The 12,738-nt window shown below is 41.2% G+C and overlaps 2 protein-coding genes across 2 annotated transcripts; both read left to right on the top strand.

Annotated features, from left to right (window-relative positions):
- The first annotated feature begins 252 nt into the window (after positions 1–252).
- LOC140153616 (uncharacterized) lies at positions 253–4,537 on the top strand. The gene is made up of 4 exons (XM_072176407.1): positions 253–652; positions 1,137–1,280; positions 1,724–1,897; positions 2,521–4,537. The coding sequence occupies exons 1-4, from the start codon at positions 317–319 to the stop codon at positions 3,358–3,360; spliced, it is 1,494 nt and encodes a 497-aa protein (XP_072032508.1). The 5' UTR covers positions 253–316; the 3' UTR covers positions 3,361–4,537.
- Positions 4,538–5,970: 1,433 nt separating this feature from the next.
- LOC140152356 (uncharacterized) lies at positions 5,971–9,188 on the top strand. Its single transcript, XM_072174661.1, has 4 exons — positions 5,971–6,048; positions 6,928–7,868; positions 8,367–8,510; positions 8,943–9,188. The coding sequence occupies exons 2-4, from the start codon at positions 6,957–6,959 to the stop codon at positions 9,186–9,188; spliced, it is 1,302 nt and encodes a 433-aa protein (XP_072030762.1). The 5' UTR covers positions 5,971–6,048; positions 6,928–6,956.
- The last annotated feature ends 3,550 nt before the right edge of the window (positions 9,189–12,738 follow it).

Genomic DNA, 12,738 nt, shown 5'->3' with positions numbered 1-12,738 from the left:
TGATATACAAGCTATCTTGAGAAAACTAACAGATATTCAAAAATCTTGCGACGATGACAAATTGGCCGGAAAATATGTTGAGAAAGGAAACTTCACAGCAGGCTTTTTTACACGACAAGGCGGAACTCTCAAAATAGGGAATCAAGCAAGTCTGTATATTCCACCAGATGCTCTACCTGAAACGGGAGTCCACTTGATATACATTTATATTGATTCTGCTGCGGCCAGTAGAGGTAGTTTGGAAGAAGGAGGTAACCAGTGGCTTACACCTGTTGTTGAGTGTGGACCAGATGGACAACAGTTCCGTAGAAACGTTATGTTGTCTGTACTCATGCTAAACAACTTCTGCCATGACGCCCATTTGAGTTCAACAACAGCCCATTGTACGTATGAAACAACAGAGAGGAAAGGCGCATGGAGAAGGTTGGAGAACAATCCATCGATACGAGGTAGGAGAGTTTTGTTTGAAGTAGATCATTTTACCGGGTTCGCTGCATCTGGAAGTACTGACACAAGAGGAGAAGGGGGAGAACCCCCGGGTGAATCAAAGGAGTCCACATTGATTGCAGCTGCTGTGTTTCTAGAAACTAGTGGTGCTGATCAGGAAGGAGACATTGTGCGTGTACGATGGTGTGATTTTCAACATTATGAGGTAAGTCTTTCTTTACCAATAATACTTGATATGCTCAAAAAAGTTGGTTGGTTGGGTGCTTGCTTGCTTGCTTATTTATGGCGACTCTCAAAGTCGGACTCTCGTAATGGCTGAGTCGTTTAATTGTTATAAATCTTTGGTTTGAAATCATATTCATATACACGAGGAGCGTAGGCCCTATACTGCAGCCAAACAAAATTGTTTCGCTTGCCCAAGATCGCAATAGTTGGAGAAAACTTGTAGTCGCCTGCTCCGCAGCCGACAGATGATGAAGGCCATACTTAGCAAATTACAAATTGTAGCATTAACAATGCAACCCAAAGTGCCGAGACGGTCCACGAACCAGAATGTACGCCAGTGATGTTTTTCTATCCTTTTGGTATTTCGATGACGATAATGGATAGTATAAACGATTACGAACATGAATTTCCCGAAGAAATATCTAGTGAATTTTAAGTTTCCAACTTGACGGATTGTTTTTCAGAGCATGTTGAAGGAGGAAGGAGCACTGCATTTTCTGTCAGATAGAAATCCTACGCCATCCTTGCAAGTTGAACAATCTGATAAAGATGTTGTCTTCAGACTAGTAAAGGACAATTCCGAAGTCCCAAGTGGGAATGGAATGCAGGTATGAACAGCAAAATAGTTTGCCCGGATAGTTTGCCTTCTCTTAATACATGTTTTATAAAGCATTAGGGCGTGTAGAAATTAGAACCATAATAAGTTTTAAAAGATGATAATACATCATGGACCGTTGCAACGGTGTGGTACTGATTTGCTAGTGTAGCTTAAGCCCTGTTATTCATCATAAGCTTAAGTACAAGCTGATTTTGTTTGTTTGTTTGTTAGTTAGACTACATGTGATTTTTCCAATTTTGTCATCTTCCAAGAGAGAACTATAATACACCAGGAGTGTTCATCTTAAGTTAAGAAGGGTGAAATTAGACTCCGAAGACGACCGCGCTGGTGATCTACCAATAAACTATCCCTAAATCACAATGACCATAATAGTTAAAATTAAGCATCACAAACAAGTTAATAGTTTATTTACGTATAAATATTTTCCTTCAGATTGAGAATATCAAATGCAGTGACATATGGAAAAAGCACACTGGAGAGGTGCGCTTCGTTGTGGAATATAAAATCACTCAAGATATATTTGTCGAAGTGTATCAGGATTCCAATGAACGAATTCTGTTAACGCCCTTTACAAATGTGACAAATAGCGGACGTCTCGAATCGGAGGTAAGTTTTCTTATAGCTTACATATTTAAAGCTATATTTTACAATCATCTTCCACACCCTGGCACGGGAGCAATATTTTTTTCGTAGTTAACATTTGAACATGAGGACCCTAGCCTAACCCAGTAACCCTAATGAAATAGGGTTGTGCGGGACACAACGTACACACAGTTGCTTAAACGGGACCCCTATTCTAATTTTGCCAACGGTAAAATAATTCACCGCCCAGGCAACCACCCCACCCGTATCCTGGGGGGGGGGGGTGCGTCAAATTTAAACAATTGTGCCACGCAGACTTATGGATGCTGACTTTCTCTATACCTAATTTTTGCTGTTTTTGCAACCCATCAGTATACCAATTTTTCACAGAAAGCATATCCAAACAGCACCAAAATTTGCCTAAACTGGGTGCTTCATAAGGGCACTTTTGTCCAAATGCGCCAAATTGGACCCATTGGTCTCCTCTGAAAACTGACCCATCGATATACCAAAATCGCTGATAAAGTATACCCACAAACCGTGACACATATACCAGTATATACCTTCAACCAGAAAACAAAAAACAACGATTAAAATGTAATTGAATAATATTGTACGAGCGTTCATTTATATATTTCACGTTGCAGGTAAAGGCTGCCAAGGAAGAGATCGTGTTCTTGAATCAACAGCCAGATCTGATTCCGTCGCCCCATAGTGTCCTTTTTATGTCTGACGAAACTTTCAGACGATTGTGCATAATTCTGGAAGGGATGGATAGCGTCGCAATGGTAAACCAAGGTTGGAAATCTTTGGCTGAGAAATGTGGGATCCTTGAGTATCAAGTGATTTCATGTATTGAAATGAGAGCCCGTTACCAGCAGCGAAGTCCCGCGGCCATTGTCCTCGACCACTTCTTCAACAGGTACACCTGGGCGAAAGCGCATGATGCCATGAAATGTCTACGTACTTTGTTACTTCAAATGGGGAATCATGATGCATATAAAACAGTAGATGCCGAATTAAGGACATTGTATCCGGTGAATTGCCAGGACGCAAACACATCCGAAGACCGTACTGAATTGCGAAGCAGGCGACATTGCATAAGTTCTGCTGTGGAGCAAGACTGTGTTCCAACTGTGCATCATCAAATGCGATCACAAATTGGATCTTCACGTATGCAGTTGCCTCTTCGTAAAACCATCGAAACACTGCAGAGAGACGAAACACAATACTCTTCCGGGAGTAGGGAAAATCGAGACCCGAGTGACACTGAATGCTCCTGCTGTGCGTTCTACTGTGGTCTTAAAAGAAGAAGCAAACGTCAGTCACAGAAAAGGGACAAAGGTGACAGAATATCACTGAGAAGAGGAAGCAATATCAGTGGCGAAAGTGGCTATATAAGTAACTTCAGCACACCATCGACATCTTCACACAGAAAGAATACTGCCCGTGATAGAGGGGTTAATATTGTGGAGACTACTGTTTAACCTGATATGTTGAAAACATTGCAACAAAAGCGACGTCGCTTCTGCGAGCTGAAACTGTTCAATCCTGGAGCGATATGTTGCTAGTCATGTACACTGCATTGATGAACAGGGTCGGATTTACTATGGGCCCGGGCCCAGCCCCCACCCCCCCAACATTTTGGGGTCCCAAAATTGCCCTGTGCATGTTCCTTTTATCCCCGGGTTTAGCCCTAAAACGCCATGTTTTGGACACAAATATGGTAATATACAAAACATAGCAAACTTCATCTTCATTTTGGGCGAAAATAGTCTTGGATTGAAATTATTACCCGCGCTTCGCGTCCAAATGACCTAGCCTGGCCTGAAATTTGAGCAAAATAAATTATGCTCGTCACCCTCTAAACCAAAACTTGGCCACTTGGCACATTCCCTCCTCGCGGTGAGTTTGGGGGCCTCCAAATTGTTGCTCGGCTCTCAGGGTCCCCCAAAAGGTAAATCCGGCCCTGTTGATGAATCGTCCTGCATGTCTTCATGTCGACCGCACTAATGATCTATTGTTTAGCAAATTTGTTTACTGTTCTCGATTATCAACAAGTGGATTTATCTAAAACAATTAAAATAAAAGATAAAAATACTTTAAGTATTTTAATATTATAACTATAAAAAAAACAGACAAAAAAAAAGCAAAACCTGTCGTCGACAAGTGTAACATCGCTCGAAAGAACGGGCGTGAGGAAATATCAATTATTAAAATGATACAATATACCCGAATGGATGAATCGGATCAAAGGCCTTTCACATTGGATGAGCCTCAAGGTAGGACAGATGTCTTTGAAGTTGACCATTTTACCAGTATCGTTCCATCTGGATGTACAGACGCAAGAGGAAAAGGGGAGCCAAAATTGTAAACATTTTGTTAAGATTTGAAATTTTGATTCCTTTGGCATGTTTGGTAAACCATTTTAAGTACTTCTTTGATACATTATAAAGTTATTCAACTAGCTTCAACTACCTTAGGTGCTGAAGAGGTGCACAATATTGGGACTGTATAGTCTTTAGAGACTTCTCTAAGGCGTTTGACCTTATGGACCATACCGTGCTCATAAATACGATTATACTCCGATGGGTTTGCGGCCAGCTGTGCGTATCCCGCGGATTTGTGACTTTCTCCATCAACGAAAATATGTCATTACGAATACGATTGGTGGTGTCCCTCAAGGCAAGGGGGGGTGCGGTCGCAAGAATTTGCGAGCTATAGCGAGCACAAATTTTGCACAAAATCGCCCCCCTTGGGAAAAGTCCACTTATTCAACATCAGCACCCCCCCAAATCCTGCGTACGGGCCTGACGAGAGCCTATGGACATCAAAATACTACATTTACCTAATCGATAACCAAGGTAAAACCAAAAACAAAAGGCAAGTGGCGTGTACGGTGATATTAGTAATTGTCCATTACCACTCACCGCAACCGACCCAATCATACACCAAACCAACAACCACACCCCCACACACCCCATATCCCCCAGTCGCACAGCACGCGCGTGATGCTGTTGCTCTAAATCACATTCAATAGGCCATACTGTATAACATTTACTTCTAATGCTCATTTTCCATATACGCCGCGTTTTCTCACAAAATGTAGTAAAAATCTCCTTGTCAGCTCTTGATTAATTGATACACAAACCCACCCCTACACACCCCACCCCATTACCTTCACCTAACCCACACACCCCAATTCACCACAACCCACTGTACACAACATAATATGTGCGTTTTTTATTTTTTCGCTCTAAATCCACATAACCTTTGCTTTATACTATTAATGCTAACTTTCCATGTGCCGAGTTTTCTCATAAAATTAATGTACCCTACGCAAACTAAACATATTAATAAACCCCGTACACACTTCCATAGTACATTCCTTTGCTTCTCTAATGTTGACTTTCCATGTGCCGGGTTTCCGTGGCACAAAATGTTAATAGTGCGGCAAATCTCATTACACACATTAACGCGTACACACCTTTGCACTCGATCACACTGCGCCCAATTGGGCGTATTTCGTCTCACTGAAAACACACCCATCGATATACCATAAATTGCTGAAAAGATACGGGGGTACCCCAAACTGTGGACACATCGCCGTACACCTTGGAGAATCCATTACGTTAAGCAGATGCTGACCGTGTGTGGTACTTCATAGAATTTAAGTGTTTAGGAAAGAATCATCTGGGGCACCCACACCCCCTCCCAAATACGACCCTCCCCGTGTGTCAATATAAATCTTATAATTAAAGTATGCCTAGCCTACTTACTAACACCAGATCTCTGCTAACACGTCTCTCTCCCTCTCCCACTTCGCACAAGCATAGACCATTAAAAAATGGTCTATGGCACATAGCTGGGAACTGAACATAACGGGCTGCATGTCGTAATAATTTAATTTGAATCAACTTAATAAGAAAAAATGAATAATCATTTATTTGCTCTTCACCATAAATTTATTGTTTTGAGTATATTATTGTACTTCATGCATGCGGTTCAGATACCAATATCGTACACACACTGTAACTATTCAAGCGGAAAATATTACATATCCTGTTCCGTTTTCATGAAATGTTGTGAAACTTTGACGGGAAAATCCCAACTTCAGATGTATGAACAACTCGAGTGCAGCGTGATAATATAGTAGTGAGACTACAAGACTTACGGTGAGTAGGATTATTTTCTATTTTATATCTTTATATTATTTACTCTCAACCCTGTTACATAATGGTAATAATGAGTTGTGAAATGTGCAACAGCATCAAACGACTTACGAAACTCAACATGCTCAAACTTTAGAGCTATTCACAACTTGACTCGTTTCTGTTCTTGTCTGTTCGCAGTGGCGGATTTAAGGAAACCGGGTGTAGGGGTGTGTGTGGGGGGGGGGGGAAGGGAAAATGCCCATTGACCATTATTCGGCCCAATGCAATGTATATTGCTCAATTACTATACAGGGATGCAAATTGTCCTGCTTTTGCAGGAATTCCTGCTTTCTTGAAGTCCAAATTCCCGCACTTTTCTTTATTTTCGGCCCGTTTGGAGGCTTTTGGCCCAGACTCACCCCGGAGACTCACACACTTTTCAGGCTTTTTTCCTTCAGGTCAGCTTCCCTGAGTACTATGTGTGTACCAACTCAGAACCATGTAGCTGCTATATTTGTTTTAACCTTTGCACAGGGCCCCAAATGTTAAAACAAATGGCAACGGGGCCCTAAATAGTGACCTTTGGAGCTCATGTACCCATGTAAAGATAGAATGCTCAATGATATCAGTGGACCTACTTAGAGCCCTCAGAAACGGTCGGCCCTTTTGTTTTGCCATTTATTTTTGCTATGTTTTGCCATTGGGGCCCAGGGGTCCATATTAGATGACCTGCATAATATCCACTTCTTTGAGGTGGGGCCCTATTATAGTTGTATACCATGACGGGCCTAAGGCCTGTGTAGCCGTCGAGCTAGGGCTATTATAGCTTTGACACTCATGTGTGTAATGTGCATGGTAGACTAAGAATAATTAGCATAATTGTCTGGTGATTTTTTTCAGAAGCAATAACAGATTCTCATAAAATAATCATGGGAAATCACCCAAGCAAAGGAAAAGTAGCAATCTTAACTCAAAGACTGCATCGTCCATGGGATAATGTTACATGTTATCCTTCTGAGTGCGACTGTCGTGCTTTAAACGAGAGCCATCATTCTGCCGTCGATAGTGGGTATGATACGGTCCAATGTGAAGATCGTACAGCAAGGAGGAACGTGGTGAAAGTAGCAGAAGGATGGAAGGAAAGTAATATGTTTCGGAAAAGTAAAAAGAATGTCGTGAAAAGGGACAACCCTGATATACAAGCTATCTTGAGAAAACTAACAGATATTCAAAAATCTTGCGACGATGATAAATTGGCCGGGAAATATGTTGAGAAAGGAAACTTCACAGCAGGCTTTTTTACACGACAAGGCGGGACTCTCAAAATAGGGAATCAAGCAAGTCTGTATATTCCACCAGATGCTCTACCAGAAACGGGAGTCCATTTGATATACATTTATATTGATTCTGCTGCGGCCAGTAGAGGTAGTTTGGAAGGAGGTAACCAGTGGCTTACACCTGTTGTTGAGTGTGGACCAGATGGACAACAGTTCCGTAGAAACGTTATGTTGTCTGTACTCATGCTAAACAACTTCTGCCATGACGCCCATTTGAGTTCAACAACAGCCCATTGTACGTATGAAACAACAGAGAGGAAAGGCGCATGGAGAAGGTTGGAGAACAATCCATCGATACGAGGTAGGAGAGTTTTGTTTGAGGTAGATCATTTTACCGGGTTCGCTGCATCTGGAAGTACTGACGCAAGAGGAGAAGGGGGAGAACCCCCGGGAGAATCAAAGGAGTCCACATTGATTGCAGCTGCTGTGTTTCTAGAAACTAGTGGTGCTGATCAGGAAGGAGACATTGTGCGTGTACGATGGTGTGATTTTCAACATTATGAGGTAAGTCTTGCTTTACCAATAATACTTGATATGCTCAAAAAAGTTGGTTGGTTGGGTGCTTGCTTGCTTGCTTGCTTATTTATTTATGGCGACTCTCAAAGTCGGATTCTCGTAATGGCTGAGTCGTTTAATTGTTATAAATCTTTGGTTTGAAATCATATTCATATACACGAGGAGCGTAGGCCCTACTACAGCCAAACAAAATTGTTTCGCTTGCCCAAGATCGCAATAGTTGGAGAAAACTTGTAGTCGCCTGCTCCGCAGCCGACTGATGATGAAGGCCATACTTCATGTACTTAGCAAATTACAAATTGTAGCATTAACAATGCAACCCAAAGTGCCGAGACGGTCCACGAACCAGAATGTACGCCAGTGATGTTTTCTATACTTTTGGTATTTCGATGACGATAATGGATAGTATAAACGATTACGAACATGACTATCCCGAAGAAATATCTAGTGAATTTTAAGTTTCCAACTTGACGGATTATTTTTCAGAGCATGTTGAAGGAGGAAGGAGCACTACATTTTCTGTCAGATAGAAATCCTACGCCATCCTTGCAAGTTGAACAATCTGATAAAGATGTTGTCTTCAGACTAGTAAAGGACAATTCCGAAATCCCAAGTGGGAATGGAATGCAGGTATGAACAGTAAAATAGTTTGCCCGGATAGTTTGCCTTCTCTTAATACATGTTTATAAAGCATTAAGGCGTGTAGAAATTTGAACCATAATAGGTTTTAATACATCATGGATCGTTGCAACGGTGTGGTACTGATTTGCTAGTGTAGCTTAAGCCCTGTTATTCATCATAGGCTTAAGTACAAGCTGATTTTGTTTGTTTGTTAGTTAGACTACATGTGATTTTTCCAATTTTGTCATCTTCCAAGAGAGAACTATACACCGGGAGTGTTCATCTTAAGTATTAAGTTAAGAAGGGTGAAATTAGACTCCGAAATCGACCGCGCTGGTGATCTACCAATAAACTATCCCTAAATCACAATGACCATAATAGTTAAAATTAAGCATCACAATCAAGTTAATAGTTTATTTACGTATAAATATTTTCCTTCAGATTGAGAATATCAAATGCAGTGACATATGGAAAAAGCACACTGGAGAGGTGCGCTTCGTTGTGGAATATAAAATCACTCAAGATATATTTGTCGAAGTGTATCAGGATTCCAATGAAAGAATTCTGTTAACGCCCTTTACAAACGTGACAAATACCGGACGCCTCGAATCGGAGGTAAGTTTTCTTGAAACTATATTTTACAATCATCTTCCACACCCCGGCACGGGAGCAATATTTTTTTCGTAGTTAACATTTGAACAGGAGGACCGTATATAGCCTAACCCTAATGAATAAAAATTCCTTTAAAAAAGGAATGGGGCGCCCAATGTGAGCTTGGACGTGATATGGTGAATTCCGTGGTGTTTAGATTTGGTATAATAATGATTTTTTCTAGGGAAGAGTAGAAGATGATCAAATGCAAGAGAAATGTGTTTAATTGGGGAAGGTGTATGACAGGACCGTTTTGGATGAAATAAATTGAATTGGAATGAAGCTTTCGATTATGTGGGGTGGGGGAATTCTGTTTTTGGGGCCTATTGTAGTAAGGATATTGCTTTGGATATTGAATATTGTTGAATTTCGTTATGCAGGGGTATATGATGGATAGTATAGAAGACACAAATAAGTAAGCTCCCCCTGGCAAAATATTGTGGGGGGGGGTTATCCCCCACCCGGGCTCTACGCCCATGTTGACCAAAAGAAAACGTTAAATTTTTTAAAATGTATAACGTCTGTGATACATATACATCATCTACTTGATAATACACTGAAAATCAAATATGAAGGATGGTTGTGCGGGACACACGTATACAGTTGCTTAAACGGGCTCCTACCCCGCCACCCGTATCCTGGGGGAGGGGGCTTCAAATTTAAACAAATGTGCCACGCAGACTTTCGGATGCTGACTTTCTCTATACCTAATTTTTGCTGTTTTTCACAGAAAGCACCCAAACAGCACCAAAATGTGCCCAAACTGGGTGCTTCATAAGGGCACTTTTGTCCAAATGCGCCAAATTGGACCCATTTGTCTCCCCTGAAAACCCATCCATCAAAATACCCCCGGATATACCAAAATCGCTGATATAGTACCCACAAACCGTGACACATCCCAGTATACTAGTACCTTCAACCAGAAAAAAACAAAAAACAAAAACGATTAAAATGTATACTAGTAATTGAATAATATTGTATACATGTTATACGAACGTACATTTATATATTTTCACGTTGCATGCAGGTAAATGGGCTATTCCAGAAAATAGATGCACACCCCCTATAGAGGAGTTCGGATATCCAGACTTTGTGTCCAGTCGTGACTGTTGGAAATCCAGACTTTTAAAGTGCCCAAAGGCAAAAATACCCGCAGAAAAATAGTTCAAAATCAGAAATCCTCAATTTGAGAGCTCATTTTCAACATTTCCGTGATTTTTCCTTCATTTGATTGGATTTCCAAGCTTTTTCCAGTAACATTGGCAACTGGAATTCCAGTCGTTTTCAGATAGCAGACTTGGAAATCCAGACTTTTCTTTGATTGAAAATTTACTCCTCTATAGGGGGTGTGCACCAATTTTCTGGAATAGCCCAATACAGCCAAGGAAGAGATCGTGTTCTTGAATCAACAGCCAGATCTGATTCCGTCGCCCCATACTGTCCTTTTTATGTCTGACGAAACTTTCAGACGATTGTGCATAATTCTGGAAGGGATGGATAGCGTCGCAATGGTAAACCAAGGTTGGAAATCTTTGGCTGAGAAATGTGGGATCCTTGAGTATCAAGTGATTTCATGTATCGAAATGAGAGCCCGTTACCAGCAGCGAAGTCCCGCGGCCATTGTCCTCGACCACTTCTTCAACAGATACACCTGGGCGAAAGCGCATGATGCCATGAAATGTCTACGTACCTTATTACTTGAAATGGGGAATCATGATGCATATAAAACAGTAGATGCTGAATTAAGGACATTGTATCCGGTGAATTGCCAGGACGCAAACACATCTGAAGACCGTACTGAATTGCGAAGCAGGCGACATTGCATAAGTTCTGCTGTGGAGCAAGACTGTGTTCCAAGTGCGCATCATCAAATGCGATCACAAATTGGTTCTTCACGTATGCAGTTGCCTCATAAAACCATCGAAACACTGCAGAGAGATGGAACACAATACTCTTCCGGGAGTAGGGAAAATCGAGACACTAGTGACACTGAATGCTCCTGCTGTGCGTTCTACTGTGGTTTGAAAAGAAGAAGTAGACGTCAGTCACCATGGTCACAGAACAGGAACAAAGGTGACAGAATATCACTGAGAAGAGGAAGCAATGTCAGTGGCGAAAGTGGCTATATCAGTAACTTCAGCGCGCCATCGACATCTTTACACAGAAAGAATACTGCCCGTGATAGAGGGGTTAATATTGTGGAGACTACTGTTTAATACAAAAGCGACGTCGCTTCTGAAACTGTTCAATCCTGGAGCGATATGTTGCTAGTCATGCACACTGCATTGATGAACAGGGTCGGATTTACTATGGGTCCGCCCCCCAACATTTTGGGGTCCCAAAATTGCCGGCAAAATTGCCCTGTGCGTGTTCCTTTTAGCCCCAAAACGCCATGTTTTGGACACAAATATATCACAAAACATAGCAAACTTCATTTTCATTTTGGGCTAAAATAGTCCTGGATTGAAATTTTTACGCGCGCTTCGCGTCCAAATGTCTTAGCCTGAAATCTGAGCAAAATAAATTATGCTCGTCACCCTCTAAACCAAAACTTGGCCACTTGAGTGCACATTCCCTCCTCGCGGTGAGTTTGGGGACCTCTATATGTTGCTCGGCTCAGGGTCCCCCAAAAGGTAAATCCGGCCCTGTTGATGAATCGTCCTGTCTTCAAGTCGACCGCACTGATGATCTATTGTTTAGCAAATTTGTTTACTGTTCTCGATTATCAACAAGTGGATTTATCTAAAACAATTAAAATAAAAGATAAAAATTTAATGGGTACTTTAAGTATTTAAATATTATAACTTTAAAAAAACAGCCAAAAAAAGCAAAACCTGTCGTCGACAAGTGTAACATCGCTCGCAAGAACGGGCGTGAGGAAATATCAATTATTAAAATGATACAATATACCCGAATCGGATCAAAGGCCTTTCACATTGGATGTGCCTCAAGGTAGGACAGATGTCTTTGAAGTTGACCATTTTACCAGTATCGTTCCATCTGGATGTACAGACGCAAGAGGAAAAGGGGAGCCAAAATTGTAAACATTTTGTTAAGATTTGAAATTTTGATTCTTTTGGCACGTTTGGTAAACCATTTTTAAGTGCTTCGTTGATACATTATAAAGTTATTCAACTAGCTTCAACTACCTTAGGTGCTGAAGAGGTCCACAAAGTTGGGACTGTATAGTCTTTAGAGACTTCTCTAAGGCGTTTGACCTTATGGAACATACCGTGCTTATAAATACGATTACTCAGATGGATTTGCGGCCAGCTGTGCGTATCCCGCGGATTCGTGACTTTCCCCATCACCAAAAATATGTCATTGCGAAATACGAATACGATTGTCTACCTAATTGGTGGTGTCCCTCAAGGCACAAAACTAGGTCTCAATCAAAGGAGTCAAAATAATTGTAAACCTTTTCAGGCCTGACATTTTGATTCCTTTGGTACTTGCGCTAAAACATTACAAAGTTATTCAACTATAGCTTCAACTACCTTCATATGTATAGGGTGCTGAAAAGGTGCACAATGTTGGGACTGTAGTCTTTACACACTTTTCTAAGGCGTTTGACTTTATGGACCAT

The sequence above is a fragment of the Amphiura filiformis genome, chromosome 5, assembly GCF_039555335.1.
Source record: "Amphiura filiformis chromosome 5, Afil_fr2py, whole genome shotgun sequence".
NCBI lineage: Eukaryota > Metazoa > Echinodermata > Ophiuroidea > Amphilepidida > Amphiuridae > Amphiura > Amphiura filiformis.
This window is presented reverse-complemented; position numbering and strand designations above follow the sequence as displayed.